The 20,528-nt window shown below is 53.8% G+C and overlaps 1 protein-coding gene across 1 annotated transcript; it reads left to right on the top strand.

The window, feature by feature from the left end:
• The first annotated feature begins 94 nt into the window (after positions 1–94).
• Positions 95–19,564, top strand: SCAMP2 (secretory carrier membrane protein 2). The gene is made up of 9 exons (XM_061447317.1): positions 95–211; positions 11,958–12,038; positions 12,689–12,778; positions 14,021–14,138; positions 14,517–14,645; positions 15,344–15,503; positions 15,761–15,862; positions 18,002–18,119; positions 19,189–19,564. Exons 1-9 carry the CDS (start codon positions 155–157, stop codon positions 19,333–19,335), a joined length of 1,002 nt encoding a protein of 333 aa, XP_061303301.1. The 5' UTR covers positions 95–154; the 3' UTR covers positions 19,336–19,564.
• The last annotated feature ends 964 nt before the right edge of the window (positions 19,565–20,528 follow it).

Consider the following 20,528-nt stretch of genomic DNA (forward strand, 5'->3'; position numbering starts at 1 on the left):
GCTCCACGTGAGCCACCACCCGCGGGAGTGGGCGGGGCGGGCCGGGTCACGTGACGGCGCGGCGCACGCGCCCCGGCTGACCCGGAAGTGGCTGTGTAGCAGCAGCAGAGGCGGCGGCGGCGGGAGCGCGGAGCGGGGCAGCGGGACCGCGCTCATGTCGGGCTTCGACACGAACCCGTTCGCCGACCCGGTGGACATCAACCCCTTCCAGGTGCGTGCGGCGGCACCGGCCCGGGCCTCCCTCCCCTCCCTGCGCGCCGCTCCCCTGTCCGGCGCCACCAACCACCACCGGGACGTGGCACTGAGTGAGGCGCCTCTGACCAATAGCAGCGCCGCTTCTCCCCGCTACAGCCAATCAGGGCTCGGGGGCGGGACTAGGGGGTGGGTGTGCAGAGGCCGGTACCGGGACCCTCCGGGGCCGTTGGGTTGTGCCGCGCCCCCCCCCCGCCCCGGTGCACCGGGAGCGGTGTCACCGGGCTCTGCCCGCCTCTGGCTCGGGGACAGCGTTTCCTCCCGTTTCCTCCCGTTTCCTCCCGTTTCCTCCCGTTTCCTCCCGTTTCCTCCCGTTTCCTCCCGTTTCCTCCCGTTTCCTCCCGTTTCCTCCCGTTCTCCCCGCTGGAGGAGGCTGCCCCCGACCTCCCCGGGCTTTGGGGGTTCAGCCCTAACCCTTAGAACCGGGCCCGTGAGGCAAAACGTGTCCTCCAGCCGTGAAAATAGGGGCGGGGGGCAAAGGGTGGGATTTCCGCTGGGAATCCTCGGGCTGCTTTCCCGGGATTGCCCTCCATGGGTTTAACCTGCTGGCTCTCCGGCAGGGAGCTGGGTGGGAATGGGGAAAAGGGACGATTTCCTGAGCAAAGGAAGTGTTTGGTGATGGGGCTGAGGGGTTTGAGGGATCCAAGTGGGAGCAGGAAGGAAAACAAAGTTCTTTCCCTCTCCTTCGCTTTAGCACAGCCTTCGGATGGCCCTGTTCCTGTAATATTCCTTCTGTGGGGTGGCTTTTGTGTAGGGACTTATGGCTTTGGCACTGAGGAAGTGAATGTGAAAGCTGTTGCAGTGTCTAAGCAGGCAGGGCCGGGCTCGAGCTTTACTCACTGTTCAAAAAGAGGTTGGACGTAATCTCCAGCAGGGAACGTGATTGCAACAGGTAACTCCTGGTTTCTAATGAGGACAAGTGAAAGCAGCACCATGGAAGTCCCTGTGGTTGTCTGATGGCTCTCTGTGGATGGGCTTTGTAGCAGGTTTCACATCCTCCTTTCGGGAATGGGAGGTTGTGTTCATCGTTGTCCCTTAATGAAAGACGTTCCCTGGTCACAGAATCCCAGCCTGGTTTGGGTTGAAGGGCCCTTAAAGCTCATCCAGCTCCAACCCCTGCCACAGGCAGGGACACCTTCCACTAGAGCAGCTTGCTCCAAGCCCCTGTGTCCAGCCTGGCCTTGAACACTGCCAGGGATGGGGCAGCCACAGCTTCTCTGGGCACCCTGTGCCAGCGCCTCAGCACCCTCACAGGGAAGAGCTTCTGCCTAAGAGCTCATCTCAGTCTCCCCCCTGGCAGGTTAAAGCCATTCCCCTTGGCCTGTCCTACAGGCCCTTGTCCCAAGCCCCTCTCCAGGTTCCCTGCAGCCCCTTCAGGCACTGGAGCTGCTCTGAGGTCTCCCCTTCAGGAGCCTTCTCTTGTCCAGGCTGCCCCAGCCCAGCTCTCTCAGCCTGGCTCCAGAGCAGAGCTGCTCCAGCCCTCGCAGCATCTCCATGGCCTCCTCTGGCCTCTCTCCAACAGCTCCACGTCCCTCTTGTGCTGCTGCCCCAGAGCTGGATCAGGGCTGCAGGGGGGTCTCCCCAGAGCACAGCAGAGGGGCAGGATCCCCTCCCTGAGCTGCTGCTCACACTCTGGGGGTGCAGCCCAGCACCACAGGGGGGTTCTGGGCTCAAGAGCACACTGAAGTCAGGTCATGGGGAGCTGCTCCTTAAGCAACACTCCCAAGTCCTTTACAGGCTGCTCCCTCCAGTCTCCCCCAGGCTCTGTTTGTGCTGGGATTGCTCTGCCCCAGTGGCATGACCTTCCCCTTGGCCTTGTTGAACTCCATGGTCCCACCTCTCCAGCCTGTCCAGATCCCTCTGGATCATGTCTCTTCCCTCCAGCTCATGAACTGGCAGGTGCTGCCATCCCCTTCCACGTGCTCCAGAGCTTGCTGAAGGCCTGGGTGTGTCTTCATGCTCCCAGCCTTGTCACGCTGAGGACCATCGGTGAGGCAGAGCAGCAGAGTTCTCTTTTCTCCTCGTGGATCCCAAGCTAGTGTTTCATACAACATTATCCCAACAAATCCCCTGCAGAGCCTGACACAACTGGGAATCTTTGCCTTCTAAGGGGGCTTTGTTGGTGATGGTCAATAAGCTTGGTGTCAAATAAGCTGGTTTGGTCCTGTGAGAAGTATCTCTGGATCTTCTCTCTGTTACTCTTAACATCTAAGAGATGATAACTGCCTTTGTTCATTCAGTGTCAGTGCTGCTGCGAGTGGCGGCTACCTCCAGAACTTTGTTACAAGCTTCCAACAGGGCTGAAAGCTTCCATCCTCTTTAGAGAGCTCCATAATAAACCCCTTGAGGTGTCTCTTAATGCTTCTTCCGGGCAGTGGCAGCGCTCTGAGGCCCCATGCTGGTGGCTGGCTGCAGGACTAGTGATGTTTGGGGCTGTCACTGTGGTTTTAGACAACATGATGAGTTCCCAGTGATTGTCATTTGAGTTCTCTTGCCCTGATCTCATCTAGAGGAGCATCTTTCTTCTGCTCGAGTTGAACTAGGGGTGCTAACAACTAAACCCTTCCAAAGGAAAGGTACCTACAGCACTCTCCTATGCTCCAATACTTCCTCCAAGGAGTGACAGCCCCATGTAGCGTGGCTTCAGGTAGTTAATTCAGAGGTTGAATTAGGCCCCTCTTTCCACGTTTCAAGCATAAAGGATCAGGTCAGCTTCCTTTTGCCCTGCAGCTGGCAGAAAGGAACTGCAGAATGTGGAGTTTGGGGCAACTTCTCGTTCATCTCCCCTGCGTTACCCAACCCTCAGCTGCGCAGTCCTGGCGCGCGGAAGCGGGTGCCTTTATACCACCCCATCTCCCAGCTGCTGGTTTCCTTCCTGCCCGCTCCAGAGCACAGGGACATGTGGGCAAGCACACTTCAGCTTTGTTGCACGTTCCCTGCTCTTTGTATAGCCATCATAGGCACACTTGCACAATAGGAAGCTGAGCTGAGCTGCCTTGGCCACTGCTGAAGTAAGTGATTTTTAAGCCATGCACCAAGACGAGAGGTATTCTCCCTTTGCAGTCAAGCTGCCGTGCAGCTGGAAGCAGTGGGACAGTGGTGCTGTTCTCCCTGCCCTTTCCAACAGCAGTGCTGTGCTGGTGAGCCTCCAGTTACCTTAGGAGCTTTCTTTTGAATGGACATGAGCAAAGGGAAGAAAAGCACGTCTTGCATTGCCATTCCAAGTGTTCCTCCTTATTTCCAAGCACTTTCCTCCCAGCGTGACCATCCAAGCTCTTTGGATGGTTGGTTTCCCACTCCCATTCCATTAATGGAGTTTCTCATCCTAGTGCAGTCATCTGCTGGACTCTAGTCAGGCTGGGACCTCATCCAGGCTGGATTAAAGGGTGTCTGTGCCACCATGCAGTAGCTATTGTGGATTAACTGACTTGTAACCTCGTGTTGCCAGCCCTTGTGTCTGCAGCCCGAGGTGAAAGCCTCCAGAGGAGCGAGCAGTGAACTAAACCCTGTGTCTTGAGTCCTTACATCCTCTGTGGTGCTTCTCACAGCCCTGCCTGGCTGGGGACTCAAACCTCACAGAGCAGCATCCAAAGGCTCCTGGTCTGGCATCCTTCAGCACAGGGTGATTCAGAAACTAGTGCGACCTGTTGCAGAGGGAGTGCCTGCTATGGAGGAGAGGGGAAGTTACTCATTAACTGCTCCTCAGGCATCTGAAGGCTCTGCTGGGACCTCAGGGGATGGCTCTGGCAGGGCTCACACAAGCCCAAAGGCTTCTCTGCAGCACATGGGCTCGGGCAGCACCCCCTTCCCTTGTCACAGCCTCAGCTGCTGCTCACCCCATTAAGTATAAAATCACTGATCTCAAGACATGGGGTGCTGAGGGAGGGAGAAAAAGCCACGTGTTGATGTTTTCCCCATACCAGCTATGGGGTAGTGTCGTGGTTTAAACCCAGTCAGGTAACTTGTTCACTCACTCCCAGTGAGTGGTGCCAAGCTGACAACAATCAAGGTCCGTGTTCGTCTCCCCCCCCCCCTCCCTGCACCGGGGCTCTCCCCTTCCCCGCTCCCGGAGGAACGGGGAGGAGGATCGAGAGAGTGCAACTCCTACGGGTTGAGACAAGAACAGTCCAGCAACAAATCACCACCGCTACTATCAGCTAAAACAATGATAAGGGAAAATAACAAGGGAAGAGAATACGATACCACCGGCCAAGAAAACGAGTTCCACCCGGAAGCTCCTGTCCTTCCGGGTAACTCCCAGTTACCCCCCACCCCGGGCATGACGTGCTGTGGTATGGAATACCTCCCCGGCTAGCCCGGGTCAGGCGCCCCGTCTCTGCTTCCTCACAGCTTCCCCTCCTCCCTGGCAGAGCATGAGCCTCACAGAGTCCTTGGTCAGGGTAAACATCACTTAGCAACAACCGAAAACATCGGCTTCACCAACGCTGTTCTCAAAACTAGAAGTCAAAACACAGCACTGCACCAGCTAACACAAAGAAAAAAAACATGACTGCTACTGCTGAACCCAGGACATTATCCACCCCTTATTCCATACCATTCACGTCGTGCTCAGATCCCACATTTTCAATACACCATCGCTCTCCCACATATATACATCCATATACATACAGACCAAGAGGAAAAAAAATCATTTTCTTAGTGCATGGACCAATCCCTATAATGCTGCCGAGTCCATTCGGTCCATGATGTTCCAAGTTCATTCTCTGTTGGGATGATGGCTGGAGGGAAGTCAGGGCCAGTCGCTGGTGACCTGGAGACATCTAGTTGATGGGCTATAAAAGCATTACACAGCAAGCAACAGCATACAATTGAGTTCACTGGCTGTTTTCCCCTAAAATCAAATCCCCTTGAGGTATACATCGGACTTCCCCATCTTCCCGCATTACCCACCAAGTATATCCAGGTCCCTGAGCAAAAGCAATCCCACGAGTGGGTTTGCCTTTACCTGAAGCAGGAATAACCCAGACTGTCTTCCCCAGCAAATTCTTCATATGCACCACGGGAACTTTGTCCCCCTCTACAATATGTAAAAGTTCTGACTGGGCTGGGCCGGCCCTGTTGGCAGATCCTCTGGTGTTGACCAACCAGGTGGCCTTTGGTAAATGTGTATCCCAATGCTTGAAAGTTCCCCCACCCATCGCTCTCAGTGTAGTTTTTAACAGCCCATTGTACCGTTCGATTTTCCCAGAGGCTGGTGCATGGTAGGGGATGTGATATACCCACTCAATGCCATGCTCTTTGGCCCAAATATCTATAAGGTTATTCCGGAAATGAGTCCCATTGTCTGACTCAATTCTCTCTGGGGTGCCGTGTCGCCACAAAATCTGTTTCTCAAGGCCCAGGATGGTGTTCCGGGCAGTGGCATGGGGCACAGCGTATGTTTCCAGCCACCCGGTGGTTGCTTCCACCATGGTAAGCACATGGCGCTTGCCTTGGCGGGTTGGTGGCAGTGTGATATAGTCAATCTGCCAGGCCTCCCCATATTTATACTTCAACCATCGTCCTCCATACCAAAGAGGCTTTAACCGCTTGGCTTGTTTAATTGCAGCACATGTTTCACACTCATGAATAACCTGGGCAATAGTGTCCATTGTTAAGTCCACCCCTCGGTCACGGGCCCATCTATATGTTGCATCTCTGCCTTGATGGCCTGAAGTGTCATGGGCCCACCGGGCCAAAAATAATTCACCTTTATGTTGCCAATCTAAGTCCATCTGAGCCACTTCAATCTTAGCCGCTTTATCCACTTGTTGGTTGTTCTGGTGTTCCTCAGTGGCCCGACTCTTGGGTACATGGGCATCTACATGACGTACCTTCACCACCAGGTTCTGCACCCGGGCAGCAATACCTTTCCACAGTGCAGCAGCCCAGATGGGTTTACCTCTGCGTTGCCAGTTGCTCTGCTTCCATTGCTTCAACCACCCCCACAGGGCATTTGCCACCATCCATGAGTCAGTATAGAGATAAAGTACTGGCCACTTTTCTCGTTCAGCAATGTCCAGGGCCAGCTGGATGGCTTTCACCTCGGCAAATTGACTCGATTCACCCTCTCCTTCAGCAGTTTCTGCAACTTGTCGTCCAGGACTCCATACAGCTGCCTTCCATCTCCGATGCTTTCCCACAATACGGCAAGAGCCATCAGTAAACAAGGCATACTGCTTTTCACTTTCTGACAGTTTATTATATGGTGGGGCCTCTTCAGCACGCACCACCTCCTCCTCTGGTGACATTCCGAAATCTTTGCCCTCTGGCCAGTCCATGATGACTTCTAGAATGCCTGGACGACTGGGATTTCCTATTCGAGTTCGTTGTGTAATTAGTGCAGCCCATTTACTCCATGTAGCATCAGTTGCATGATGTGTAGAGGAGACCCTGCCTTTGAACATCCAGCCCAGCACGGGCAGCCGGGGTGCCAGGAGGAGCTGTGCTTCAGTGCCAATCACTTCCGAAGCAGCTCGAACCCCTTCATAGGCTGCCAGTATCTCTTTCTCAGTTGGGGTATAGCTGGCCTCAGATCCTTTGTATCCCAGACTCCAAAAGCCGAGGGGTCGACCTCGAGTCTCCCCTGGAGCTTTCTGCCAGAGGCTCCAGGTAGGACCGTTCTCCCCAGCTGCAGTGTACAGCACATTTTTTACATCTGGTCTGGTTCGGACTGGTCCAAGGGCTACTGCATGAACTATCTCGCGTTTAATTTGCTCAAAGGCTTGTTGCTGCTCAGGGCCCCATTTAAAATCATTCTTCTTCCGGGTCACATGATAGAGAGGGCTTACAATCAAACTGTAATTTGGGATGTGCATTCTCCAGAACCCCACTGCACCCAAGAAAGCTTGCGTTTCTTTCTTATTAGTTGGTGGAGACATTGCTGTTATCTTGTTGATCACATCTGTGGGGATCTGTCTACGTCCATCTTGCCATTTTATTCCCAAAAATTGTATCTCCTGTGCAGGTCCCTTGACCTTACTCCGTTTTATGGCAAAACCGGCTTTCAGCAGGATTTGGATTATTTTCCTCCCTTTCTCAAAGACTTCTTCCGCTGTATCGCCCCACACAATAATGTCATCAATGTATTGCAGGTGTTCTGGAGCTTGCCCCTGTTCCAGTGCAGTCTGGATCAGTCCATGGCAAATGGTAGGGCTGTGTTTCCACCCCTGGGGCAGTCGGTTCCAAGTGAACTGGACACCCCTCCAAGTAAAAGCAAACTGTGGCCTGCACTCTGCTGCCAAAGGAATGGAGAAAAATGCATTGGCAATATCAATCGTGGCATACCACTTGGCTGCTTTTGACTCTAGCTCATACTGAAGTTCTAGCATGTCCGGTACGGCAGCACTCAATGGTGGTGTGACTTCATTCAGGCCACGATAGTCTACTGTTAGTCTCCATTCTCCATTAGACTTTCGCACTGGCCATATGGGGCTATTGAAGGGTGAGCGGGTCCTGCTGATCACCCCCTGACTCTCCAGTCTACGGATCAGCTGATGGATGGGAATCAGGGAGTCTCGGTTGGTGCGATATTGCCGCCGGTGCACTGTTGTGGTCGCAATTGGCACTTGTTGTTCTTCAACTTTCAGCAACCCCACAGCAGAGGGATCTTCTGAGAGACCAGGCAAGGTGGACAGCTGCTCAATTTCCTCAGTCTCCAAAGCAGCAATACCAAAAGCCCACCGGTACCCTTTTGGGTCTTTGAAGTACCCTCTCTTGAGGTAGTCTATGCCGAGGATGCATGGAGCCTCTGGACCAGTCACAATAGGGTGCTTTTGCCACTCCCTCCCAGTCAGGCTGATTTCAGCCTCCAGCACAGTCAACTCTTGGGATCCTCCTGTTACTCCAGAAATATAGATGGGTTCCACCCCTTGACAGCTTGATGGCATCAGGGTACACTGTGCACCGGTATCTACTAGAGCCTTATACTTCTGTGGGACTGATGTGCCAGGCCATCTGATCCACACAGTCCAGTAAATCCGATTGTCCCCTACCTCCACCTGGCTGGAGGCAGGGCCCCTCTAATGGTCGTCACAGCATTGGACACTTAAGTCGTGTTGAAAGGGATTATTCTTCGTTATCACAGGAGCTGGAGTAAAATCAGCTCTTCCACTCCATCTGGGAAACTGCTCACCAGAAACTGAAGCTGTAGCTCTCATGGGACGATCAGTCTTGGCCCTTGCTCCCCTCTTCAGTTCACTCACCCGTTCCTCCAAAGCTGAAGTAGGTTTTCCATCCCACTTTGTCATGTCTTCTCCGTGATCCAGCAGGTAAAACCATAGGGTACCCCGTGGCGTATACCTTCTGTATCTCCTCTCTTGAACAATAGGACGTCTTTTGTTAATAGCTGAGACGCGTGTTGGTACACGTGAGGAGCTGGATAAATCAGATACATCGTCCCTCAATTTGTCGAGGTCCTGGGACAGTTTTTTCACAGCTGAGATGATGGAAGGAGTGAGATTGTCTTCGAACTCTCGGAGTTTATGAATCATTTCATCCACTGTTAGTGGTACTATGTCATTCCAGGTCACTGTTGCCAATGAATGGGCATATGATGACGGTGCATTCCGTGTAAGTTTTCGCCACATGGGTCGTGTACATTCAACTTCATCTGGATCTATAGGTGTATCCCCGTTATTCGGCTTGATGTGATAGATCATCTCTACGATGGCCGATTCCCTCAGAGACTGGATGCCTTTGTCTATAGTAGTCCACTTGGCCGAACGACTCGTAACATCGTCCTTGTACGGAAACCTTTCTTTCACAGCTGCCAAGAGCCTCCTCCAAAGGCTGAGGGACTTTTTCTCTCTTGCAATTGCTTTGTCAATTCCCCCTTCTCTAGCAAGTGATCCCAGCTGCTTGGCTTCTGTACCTTCTAGTTCGTGACCATCGGCCCCATTGTCCCAGCATCGGAGTAACCAGGTGATGATGTGCTCCCCTGGTTGACGGGTAAAATCTTTTCGCATATTCCGCAGCTCGGTTGAGGTCCGGGGTCGAGAAGTTACCTCTTCTTCTTCTTCTTCGTCATGTGAGGATGACTCCTGATCAGATTCTGGACCGGGTGGTGAATTCATTGGTTCTTCATCTCGCTTCACCCTTTTTGCCTCCTTCTTGCTTGTTCTCTTGCGTACAGGGGCAACCGATATTGGTACGAATTGGTCCTCTGGTTTGGCTGCAGTGATTATCACTGTGGTTTGAGTAGCGACTGTACTTGTTGCTGGGGGTGGTGTAGCTACCGTGCTTGGAGCTGGGGTAACCGCGCTGTCTGTTGCAGTTGAAGTTTGAGCAGCTGCTGTACTTGCCACTGGGGTAGCTGCGCAGTTCATTGCAGCCAAAGTTTGAGTAGCGACTGTCGCTTTGCCCTCAAATCCGCCAACATTCTTTTCCTTTTGAAGGTGCTGGATAGTGTTGAACAAGGCCCTGTAAGCATAGGCCAAGCCCCAGCACGTTGCCGTGATTTGTCCATCTCTGGTATGGCCAGAATGACCACACACCTCATTTAAGTGTTTTACTAATTCTTCTGGATTTTGCAGTTGTTCGGTAGTGAAATTCCAAAATACTGGGGGGGCCCACTGACCTAGATACTTGCCCATACTATCCCACACACCCTGCCACTCATGGCTGTCCAGCCTCTGGGAAAATCTCTCGGTCCTCCTACATCGTCGTTTGACCCCAGACAAGACCCAAACCTGAATCTGCTTAACTCTTGAAATCAGTAGTGGGCAAAACACACTCTGTATGCGTGTTAGCATGGTGATTCCCATCACCATCAGCAAACAAGTCTCAAGAGCATTAAAAGGCCATTTAAAAAATTCGAAACTCTCAAATGTAAATGGTCTGGGGGGACGACTAGGAGGGTAAAAGGATGTCTCCTTCACAGGTTGAGCACCTGAGAAGGAGAAAAAAGATGTGTAATTGCTAAGCACCTCCATCATATACCTCCCAAAGTATAAAGGTGGTGACCACACTGGGAACATAAACCAGATCAGTTTCATGATCAATGATTCTATTGTATTACAAGTCATTACCATAAAGTACAATGGGATAAAAACCTTAGCCCAAGCCCCACACTTGAAAAACACTAATACAGCCAATACCGGATGGACGTAAGATATGGTATACTGAAACTGTGAGATCAAGAGGAAAAACCTTGAGAGCCAATAAATCAGCATTGTGACGAGTGACTATCAATCCAGTCAGATCTGTTCTTATCTCAACCCCTCGCGCCCCACGTTGGGCGCCAAAAAGAACTGTCGTGGTTTAAACCCAGTCAGGTAACTTGTTCACTCACTCCCAGTGAGTGGTGCCAAGCTGACAACAATCAAGGTCCGTGTTCGTCTCCCCCCCCCCCTCCCTGCACCGGGGCTCTCCCCTTCCCCGCTCCCGGAGGAACGGGGAGGAGGATCGAGAGAGTGCAACTCCTACGGGTTGAGACAAGAACAGTCCAGCAACAAATCACCACCGCTACTATCAGCTAAAACAATGATAAGGGAAAATAACAAGGGAAGAGAATACGATACCACCGGCCAAGAAAACGAGTTCCACCCGGAAGCTCCTGTCCTTCCGGGTAACTCCCAGTTACCCCCCACCCCGGGCATGACGTGCTGTGGTATGGAATACCTCCCCGGCTAGCCCGGGTCAGGCGCCCCGTCTCTGCTTCCTCACAGCTTCCCCTCCTCCCTGGCAGAGCATGAGCCTCACAGAGTCCTTGGTCAGGGTAAACATCACTTAGCAACAACCGAAAACATCGGCTTCACCAACGCTGTTCTCAAAACTAGAAGTCAAAACACAGCACTGCACCAGCTAACACAAAGAAAAAAAACATGACTGCTACTGCTGAACCCAGGACAGGTAGCCAGGCTGTGCTTGCAGGAGCATTCCCCTTGTACCTCGTTTCTCTAATAACTGGGGAGAGAAGCACCGCAGAGGTCAAACCCTGGCTATCAAGGAGGGATCTCTGTATGGAAAGGAGTGTGTACAGAAGAGAAAGTGAAATCAGCTCAGTGCAGTGCAGGTGAGGGATGAAAGGTGCTCTTCCAGCAGAGGAGCAGAGAACCTATTTTAAACCATCAGGTTGTTTGATAGAGGTGAGCGGGAGATGCCATGAACACAGCTCTTATGTAGCACCATTAAACACCACCCTCCTCCTCCCCCCCCCCCGCCAAAGTAATGGGTGTCCCACCTCTGGGTCCATTTCCCTGGGTGTTTTAACCATTTTGGAGCAGCCATTGGCACCTTTGCTGCTCCAAGTGCTCTGGGTGGCAGCCAGGCCCACTGTACCTGGATACTCGTTTTGGGAGGCTCTGCTCTGCTTGGTGGCTCCTCACTCGCTCTGTGGTGCCAGGGAGGTTTAGGAGGTATCAGCAGTGTTCTGACTGTGGGTGAATGAATCCAGTTCCCACTCCAAGGCCTTGGAAATGAGGGATAACTCACTGTGGGTAAGTGGTGGTCGTCTGCAGCAAGGGCTTCTGTGCCACCAGCGTGTTGGAGCTCTTCACAAGTACCCCTTGGCTGGACAGGAGGTGGTTCCTGCCTGCACATCCTTGCTGACAGTCACCTCCTGGGTTAGTTCAGCCCCTTGCCAGCCCCCTCTGGTTCCCAGCTAACAAGGGGATGCCAGCCTGGCAGCATGGATAATGGGTAATATCTAAGCTAATGATGAGCTTTGCTCAGCACTGATTTCTCTTTGCTTTCTCTCCTGGCAGGACCCCTCAGTGACCCAGCTCACAAACACCAGCCAAAGTGGCTTGGATGAATTCAACCCCTTTTCTGAGAGCTCCCAGCTGGTACGTGCCATGTGTCTCTGCACTTGGGTGCCTTGGTGGTGGTTATGGTGGTATGTAAGGTTCCTTGATAGGCACAGCTTCAAAACGGTGAGGTATTCCCAGCAGATTTCCCCATGGACTGTGCAGCTCGTTGCGTGCATGGTGAGCTGTGAGCAGCTGCTCCTGCACTGGAGCACTAACAGGTTCCCAGCTGGAGCTCTCCACTCGCACGGAACAGCTTCTTCTACTGGCTGCTGGCTCACAGTGGAGCTACATGAAGTGTGAAGGGGAAGATGCTGTGTGGCAGGAGGCATCAATATTTATTGGGTCTTGGGGTTGGGAGCTGAGCTGCTGCAGTGATACCAGTGATGGGTCTCTGCAAGAGCTTCATGCTTATCTCCTGGCTGCTGCTGTGTGTGAGGTGAGAGGAGAACAGAACAGCAGGGTGAAGTGAGATTTGAAGTTGAAACAGTTGAGCACATTCCCTTTTTGCTTCGTCTTTGCCTAATAGCTGTAACCCTCAGATGATGCTCGCCCAGTGCATTAAGGAGCTAACAAGCTTTGGAAGAGCAGAGTTGCTCTGTGCTTTGGTAGTGCCACAGCTAAAGTATACTTTGCCAAACGAAGCACTCTGTAACGGGTTCTCCTTGTTGCCTGTGATTTATCCCCAGACCAATGCAGCCCGGACAACACCGGCCACGCAGCCCTCGGGCCACTCGCAGCCTGCGGTTCTGCAGACGTCCGTGGAGCCCACTCCGCAGGTACAGCAGCATGGGCTGGGCAGGGGAGGGAGCAGACCTGGGGCTCTGGGGCACATGGGATTAGAAGTGGAACAGGGTTCCCAGGGGTTGGGAAGCTACAGGTCATCTCTTCATCATTCTCTTCATCAGGGACTGCAGTGACAGGCCAAGGGGAATGGCTTGAACCTGCCAGAGGGGAGACTGAGATGAGCTCTTAGGCAGAAGCTCTTCCCTGTGAGGGTGCTGAGGCGCTGGCACAGGGTGCCCAGAGAAGCTGTGGCTGCCCCATCCCTGGCAGTGTTCAAGGGCAGGTTGGACACCGGGGCTTGGAGCAAGCTGCTCTAGGGGAAGGTGTCCCTGCCCGTGGCAGGGGGTTGGAGCTGGGTGACCTCTAAGGTCCCTTCCAACCCAAACCAGTCTGAGTCTATGATCTCTTAAACTCACGTTTGTGCCCATCTGGTGAAGTGGATCTCTATAGGGAATACGCACAGTTCTTTTTATGCCTTTTCCCCTGTGCCTCTGATGTCGGAGCTTGCTTTGCCTTGTAGCCTGTTTGCTCTGGCTTCCCTCTGCTGACACAGGAATGTGTCCTGCTGATGCTTTTAGCTCTGGTTCCTTAGTTTTGGTCAGACGTGCTCAATTCCAGGCATGTAAATACAGTCCAGCTCTTTGGAGCCACTGCTTAGACCGGCTGACGAGTACCTGACTGCCAGGACCACCTCATCCCAGATGCAGAGAAGGCTGCTGGGAGAAGGGGTCAGTTCTTAGAGTAACAAACAGGGAGAAGGGATGCTGAAAGGTGCTGTAGACAGCTCCTGCCTTTCCTTTAGACCTCCTCTCCTACCCGGGAAGAGATTGTTGTGGTAAACGCCAGAGTCCTGCTCGCTGCTCTGTTGCGAGGAGCAATGAGCTGGGAAGGAGGAGAAGCTGTGGGAAGTGAATAGCTTTGCTGAAAGTGAAGGGCTTAGAGGATGGGTGACAGACTGCAGAGCTTCCTTAGGGCTCTTCCAGCCCTCTTTTCCCATGGGATAAGAGGAACATCTGGATGGAGCTCTGCATTGAGCCTGATTTCAGCCTCCAGCTAAGGCAGAAAGCCTCAGGACATTTCAGATCAGCAATGGGTGTTCAGCTTCCAACTCGTCCTCAGTCCTTGCTATTGGATCGCCTTTGTTCCGTTCCAGTTTGCCATCTGGTGTGTTTGCTGGTGGTATTCCTGCTGCCTCAGCTAGGGAATGGCTTAACCTTCCTCTCCCCCTGCTGTAGGCCGTGGCGGCAGCAGCACAGGCTGGGCTCCTCCAGCAGCAGGCAGAATTAGAGAGGAAGGCAGCTGAGCTGGAGAAGAAGGAAAGGGAATTGCAGAGTCACGCAGCCAGCATTGATCGTGAGTACAGCTTCCTGCAACACCCCATCCAGCGGGATGCCGGGGGAGCCCGGGCTGCTTGGCTTGCCAGGGTTTGATGATGGCTCAGCCTGTCTGCGTGGCTTTCCTTGAGTCCTTCACAGCTGGGACAATCCTCCTGGCATTGTACCTGTCGTCCCATAGCATCCCAGATGGGAACTGAGCTCAGAGATGAGGGGCTGGAGACCAGCTCTGGTGGGTTTCTGCCCTCCAGCATGGTCTCAGCACCTGCGTTTGGCCACGTTAAGCTCTTCCAACACTCTTGAGGCTCTCGGAACCACAGCAAAGCTGTATTTCCCCTAATCTTGGTTTTAAATGGCTGAAAGCAAGTGAAGAACTGCTCCTTTCTCCTTCCCGCAGCGAGGCAGAACAACTGGCCACCTCTTCCCAAGAAGTGTCCCATCAAGCCGTGCTTTTACCAGGATTTTTCTGCAGACATCCCTGCTGACTACCAGCGAATATGCAAGATGCTCTATTACTTGTGGATGTGTAAGTACTAGCTTGAGCTGCAAGAAAGCTTCTTCCTAAGGAGGTTCTGTGTCTAACGCTGAGCTTTGCCCTCCAGTCAGTTCTGCACGTGTTGTCTGCAGGGTAACATAATATCTCCCTTGTTTAGGGAGGACAGCACAGGTCAGAGATTGAGTCCACAATGGTCTTAACCTTATTTGTGACTTCTGGTGCCCTGATAAAGATTTAAGATGTGGTTGGAAGCAGCAGGATCAAATGAGGCTCAGTTTAAGCTGTTCCCTTTCAAGGGAGGCAGGGGACTCTTCATCAGGGACTGTAGCGATAGGACAAGGGGTGATGGGTTCAAACTGGAACAGGGGAAGTTCAGGTTAGATCTAAGGCAGAAGCTCTTCCCTGTGAGGGTGCTGAGGCGCTGGCACAGGGTGCCCAGAGAAGCTGTGGCTGTCCCATCCCTGGCAGTGCTCAAGGCCAGGTTGGACACAGGGGCTTGGAGCAAGCTGCTCTAGTGGAAGGTGTCCCTGCCCATGGCAAAGGGTTGGAACTGTATGTGCTTTAAGGCCCCTTCCAACCCAAACCATTCCATGATTCTATAAATGAGAGGGCCCGAAGCCTTCTCATGTTTTGCAGAGCTCCATGTGTTCCATGAGGGATTTGGGATGCTTCAGAGTTTTCCAGGAACTTCCTGATGGGTTTTTCTCTCTCTTTCCCATCCTGAACAGTGCATTCGATAACCCTGCTCCTCAACCTGCTTGCTTGCCTGGCGTGGTTCACAGTACAGACGGACAGAGGAGTAGACTTCGGTCTCTCCATCCTGTGGTTTATTATATTCACCCCTTGTGCCTTTCTCTGTTGGTACCGACCGATTTACAAGGCTTTCAGGCAAGTTCTCTTTTCTTCTGGAACAGGGAGATAGCTTTTAGTGGGAGGAACTTTGGGTTTATCTGCTCCCATCATGTGTTGCCTGCAGGATTCTTCCAGCTCTTTGCATCATTAAATAGATCAAACCCACTTGTTCCTAAACATGCCAGAAGGGTCTATAAAGGAGTTTGCTGAAGCTGTTTACCCCCCTCATGGCAAAGGGGGTCTGTGCAGGCCTCGTGTCGCTGGGTCTCACTCCTGCTCCATCTCTCCCGCAGGTCTGACAGCTCCTTCAGCTTCTTCGTCTTCTTTTTCGTCTTCTTCTGCCAAATAGCAATCTATGTCATCCAGGCTGTCGGCATTCCAGGCTGGGGAGACAGGTAAGCTAGGCTATACACTCACTGCCTGACAGCCCTGCCTGGGTGCTGCTTCTCACCAGGGCTGTGACTGGCAGAGCTGTGCGGTCCGTTTCTGACAGCTGCCTGTTCCTTCTCCCATGGTTTTCCACTCTCGCCCCGGCAGATCCCAGCTGGGCTCTTCCCATCCTAGTCCCAGCAAAGGCACAAAGCTTGTCGGTTGCTGCTGCCTTCCCCCTCGCTTAACACTTCTAATACTTATGCCCTCTTGATGCTGAGCCTCTAGTGCTGACCACGTCTGCCTTGTGTTAAAGTGGAGCCTTCATCAATATAGGCCGTAGTGTGGGGGTGAGGCATCCCTCGTCCAGGATCTGGGGACAGCTTCACTCCATATAGCCTGATCATAGAATCATGGAATCAACCAGGTTGGAAAAGACCTTTAAGCTCATCAAGTCCAACCTTTACCCCAGCACTGCCAAGGCCACCACTAACCCATGGCACTAAATGGTGACACTAAATCACTGATGATGGTCCTGGATTTCTCTTGTGTTGATGATGGGTTGTGCTTCAAGCAACACCCAGAGAGCGTTTTGCCCTCACCCTTTCCTGATGGCACTGTACAGAAGGCTGCAGCTGAGCTTGTGCAGTGCCCCTGCAGTTAGAGCACAGCCTCTCTTTTCGCCTTGCTGCTCAGCTTGCAGCCTCACTGAACACAGCAAAGGTCAGCAGGCAGGGGCCCCTCTCCCGAGGGGCAGCCTTCAGGAGGTGAGCACAGTGAATCTCTGCCTATTTTGGCCCGCTGCCTGCAGAAGAGCTCGTGGGCAAAGCTGTCCTCGTGCTCCCTCCCCTGCTCCTGGTGCTGCCGTAGCGGTGGGGACGGGGAGGGAGCTCTCCCCTTTCAGTGTGACTCGCAGAGCGTGCCTCGAGCCTGCTGCTGCCTCTTCCGCAGCCAGGCAGCGCATTTATTTTTGGCTGCAGTTCGTGGTGTGCCTCTCCCTGTGACGAGGCTGGAGTGGTGAGCACGGCTCATGGGACGCTTTGGCTCACTTGATTCCCCCTCTCCTGGTGGCACACGGCTTGCTTGGTTTAGCAGTTGGAAAGATTCCTTTCTCCAGCACCCAGGAGGGTATTTTTGCCCACAGCCAGGCACTGATAACTCCAAGCATCCCCCCTGCCCCTTCCACAAGTGCCAGTTTCCTCCTATCTGTAGCTCTAACTTCATCCCTTCCTTCCTCTGCCTCCCCCTCCTAACACTCAAGTCCCTGGCCATGCAGAGCTGTCATGGGGATATGTAGGTCTGGGCTCCAGATCTTCCGATTTAGATGTCCCAGCTTATCTTCACAAGCCTTGGCTGAATTTTGACAAGGTGCTTATGGAGGTGATTTGATTTGATTTACAGCAGCACCAAGGGTCTTCATTTTGCAGGTTAAGGGGGTGCAGCAGGGGCCAGGGCTGGAACGCAGGTGGAGTGAGAATGGTTCTCTTGTGTGGAGGTGGATTGCTTCCAAGAAGTGATAATGGAAACTGTCCCCAAAATCCTAGAATCCCAGACTGGTTTGGGTTGGAAGGGACCTTCAAGCTCATCCAGTTCCAACCCCTGCCACAGGCAGGGACACCTTCCACTAGAGCAGCTTGCTCCAAGCCCCTGTGTCCAACCTGGCCTTGAACACTGCCAGGGATGGGGCAGCCACAGCTTCTCTGGGCACCCTGTGCCAGCGCCTCAGCACCCTCACAGGGAAGAGCTTCTGCCTAAGAGCTCATCTCAGTCTCCCCTCTGGCAGGTTAAAGCCATTGCCCTTGGCCTGTCCCTACAGGCCCTTGTCCCAAGCCCCTCTCCAGGTTTCCTGCAGCCCCTTTAGGCACTGGAGCTGCTCTCAGGTCTCCCCTTCAGGAGCCTTCTCCAGTCCAGGCTGACCCAGCCCAGCTCTCTCAGCCTGGCTCCAGAGAAGAGCTGCTCCAGCCCTCGCAGCATCTCCATGGCCTCCTCTGGCCTCGCTCCAGCAGCTCCACATCCTCCATATAAAATGATGCCGGGTGAACTCTGGGTCCATTTCCACAGCTGTTATGTTTGGGTTTGCACCTTGCTGTAACAAAAGGCTTTTGTGCAGCTGTGGGTGCTGTGAGTGGTGCTCTCTGTGCTCACGCTGCTCTCCTGTCCCGCAGTGGGTGGATCGCGGCGCTGTCGGAGCTGCACGGGAACCTGGCCGTGGCCATCATCATGATGGTGGTGGCAGGATTCTTCACTCTCTGCGCGGCTCTCTCCCTCTTCCTCCTCAAGCAGGTGAGTGGCTCAGGGGTAGGGCGAGATCTCATCTCAATTGCAGGTGCACAGCTCAGGCTGCCAGGGATGGGGCAGCCACAGCTTCTCTGGGCACCCTGTGCCAGCGCCTCAGCACCCTCCCAGGGAAGAGCTTCTGCCTAAGAGCTCATCTCAGTCTCCCCTCTGGCAGGTTAAAGCCATCCCCCTTGGCCTGGCCCTACAGGCCCTTGTCCAAAGCCCCTCTCCGGGTTTCCTGTAGCCCCTTTAGGCACTGGAGCTGCTCAGAACCGTCTCCAGGCTGTAGGTGTAATTGGGGTGGTCAGGCCAAGAGCTTTAATCAATGTATTTGTGCTTGTGCTTCCTGCTTTGATGCCAAATGTCTTGAACACTTGCAGGAGGGACAGCAGCCTTTGGGGAAGGGTTGAGAGCACAAGTGCTCCAGTGAGGCACACCATTAACCGTGCAAGGTCCCAGATGTCATCCTCATCTCACATGGACCTTAGATTTCTTGTGCCTCCCTTTAGCTTGAGTGTGGCCAGAGCTGGCTGAGCAGAAGCCATTGCTTTGTTCACATATCCAGGGGTTACAGTCACTGCTGCCATAGTGTTCTGGGGCTTCCCAAAGCCTGGTGGCAACCACACAAGTGCCTTCCTGGGGGTTCCTAAGCACAAGCCCTCCTTGTGATCAACCACGTGAGGGTTGTGTTTCCCCAGTTAACAGCAGCAACGTGGCTCTGGGGGAGGCGAGGACAGGCTGAACTGGTCCTGTTGCCATTGCTTCCTGCTCCTTTTCTCCCTGTCTTGAAGGAAACACCTGATGCACCCTGCTCTGCAAGTGTCTGTAAGCGTGGGTTCAGTGTCCTTGCCAGCGGAGTGCAGGAAGTTTTGCTCTGACACCCACTATTTTCCTCAAAACTCCCTATTTTACAAGAAAACGAGGGTCTCCTGCAATGTGCAACCTCCCCTCCCGGGTGGGATGCATGCAGTGGCTCCAGCCCATCCTCTCCAGCTGCATGAGCGCGCGATGTGCACCGCAAACCCACGATTCCTGCTCATCTGTGGTTGTTTTCCCCCTCTGCCCCTGTTCCCAGGTGCACTCCCTGTACCGACGCACGGGAGCCAGCTTCCAAAGGGCACAGGAAGAGTTCTCCCAGGGCATCCTCACCAACAGGAGCTTCCAGACGGCCGCTGCTGGGGCTGCCTCCTCAGCAGCACACAGCGCGTTCCGAGGAAACTAGCCTTTCCCTTGGCTCCCGCTGCCCTCCTCACCCCAACCTCCACTTCTGTTTGGGAAACATGCACTTTTTGGGGGTACCACGTTGTGACGCCGACTCCAGGGGGGAGGAGGCCTGGGTTTTAGCTGCAACCAGCCTGCGTTTGAGGGTGATCGGTTTTCCCTGTCTTGTTTTAGGGTGTGGGGAGATAGGGGAGACATTCTCTGAAGCAAATATATTTCTCTACCCAGGACCTACCATGTGCTTGTGTCTCTTCCTCCCCTGGCCCTGTGTGTAGCAGGGAGGTGAGGGGAAGCAGGACTTTTGTGTTATTCTCTCTTCTCTTGGTCTTTGCTATGGAGAACTTGGTTATCTGCTGTTTAGGGGGTGGTGGTGTAACGTGCATGTAGTTTATGTCCTTAATTTGGAGAGCAGAAACTGTCCTTCTGGTTTACTACACTTAAACGATGCTGTATTTCGGCCTCTTCCCTACTCAGCTGTCTGACAGGCAGGGAACCACGGCGCAAAGGAAAACCTGGGAGCAGGGAGGGGTTAGACAGGAGGGGAAGCATCCTCCTGCTTTCCCCGCTGTGGCAGATCCCCTCTGTACTTCCACCAGGATCTCATAGGCGCTCCTGCGCCCCGGGGAACGCAGGGGGAGAGAAGGGAGCAGCAGGGCTGGGGCTGCGTCTTCACTGCGGCCTTAAACGAGGGGAGGGAGGGCAACAGGGACTTCTTGCCGGGCCAGCTCTGTTGTTTGGGAGCTCGGACACCCCCGGTGCCTGCGCCGCCGGTCTCCCCCCAACCCTGAGAGCCTGCCAGGCGGGAGAGTGCATGGAATTTTCTCCCGGGACAGCCCCTCCCTGCTTCCTCCTCCCACGTGTGAGTTTTCAGCTGGGAACGAACGGCTTTGACGTGGTTTAGTATTATTTGGGGGTTATTTTCCAGCTGGGAACGAGCGGGTTTGATGTGCCCTGAGCTCCCAAGGCCGTGTCCCGAACGGGACATCCCTTTGGGTGGGGATAAGGCGCCCGTTGTGGCTCTCCATCCCCGGAGCGAGGGTTTTAACCCAGGTTTGACTTTGTGCCGTGTCTGTCCCTTCCTGTTTAGGGGGGAAAGTTGCATTTTCTCCCCCCCCCCTTCCCCAAGCGTGTGCCCGGTGCCCTCCTCACCCGGGCACCGGCACTTCCCTCCCTCCTCCCGTATCGTTATTGTCG

This window comes from Pezoporus flaviventris, unplaced genomic scaffold (assembly GCF_033815535.1).
Source record: "Pezoporus flaviventris isolate CSIRO_AGI_PZ_B2104156 unplaced genomic scaffold, CSIRO_AGI_Pfla_v1 ptg000006l, whole genome shotgun sequence".
Lineage (NCBI taxonomy): Eukaryota > Metazoa > Chordata > Aves > Psittaciformes > Psittacidae > Pezoporus > Pezoporus flaviventris.

Bases quoted from the DNA above. Each gene is read 5' to 3' on its own strand.
- SCAMP2 (XM_061447317.1), top strand. From the start codon at position 155: ATGTCGGGCTTCGACACGAACCCGTTCGCCGACCCGGTGGACATCAAC. The intron at 12,039-12,688 runs GTACGTGCCATG...ATTTATCCCCAG, and splicing joins TTTCTGAGAGCTCCCAGCTG to ACCAATGCAGCCCGGACAAC. The intron at 12,779-14,020 runs GTACAGCAGCAT...CCCCTGCTGTAG, and splicing joins CCGTGGAGCCCACTCCGCAG to GCCGTGGCGGCAGCAGCACA.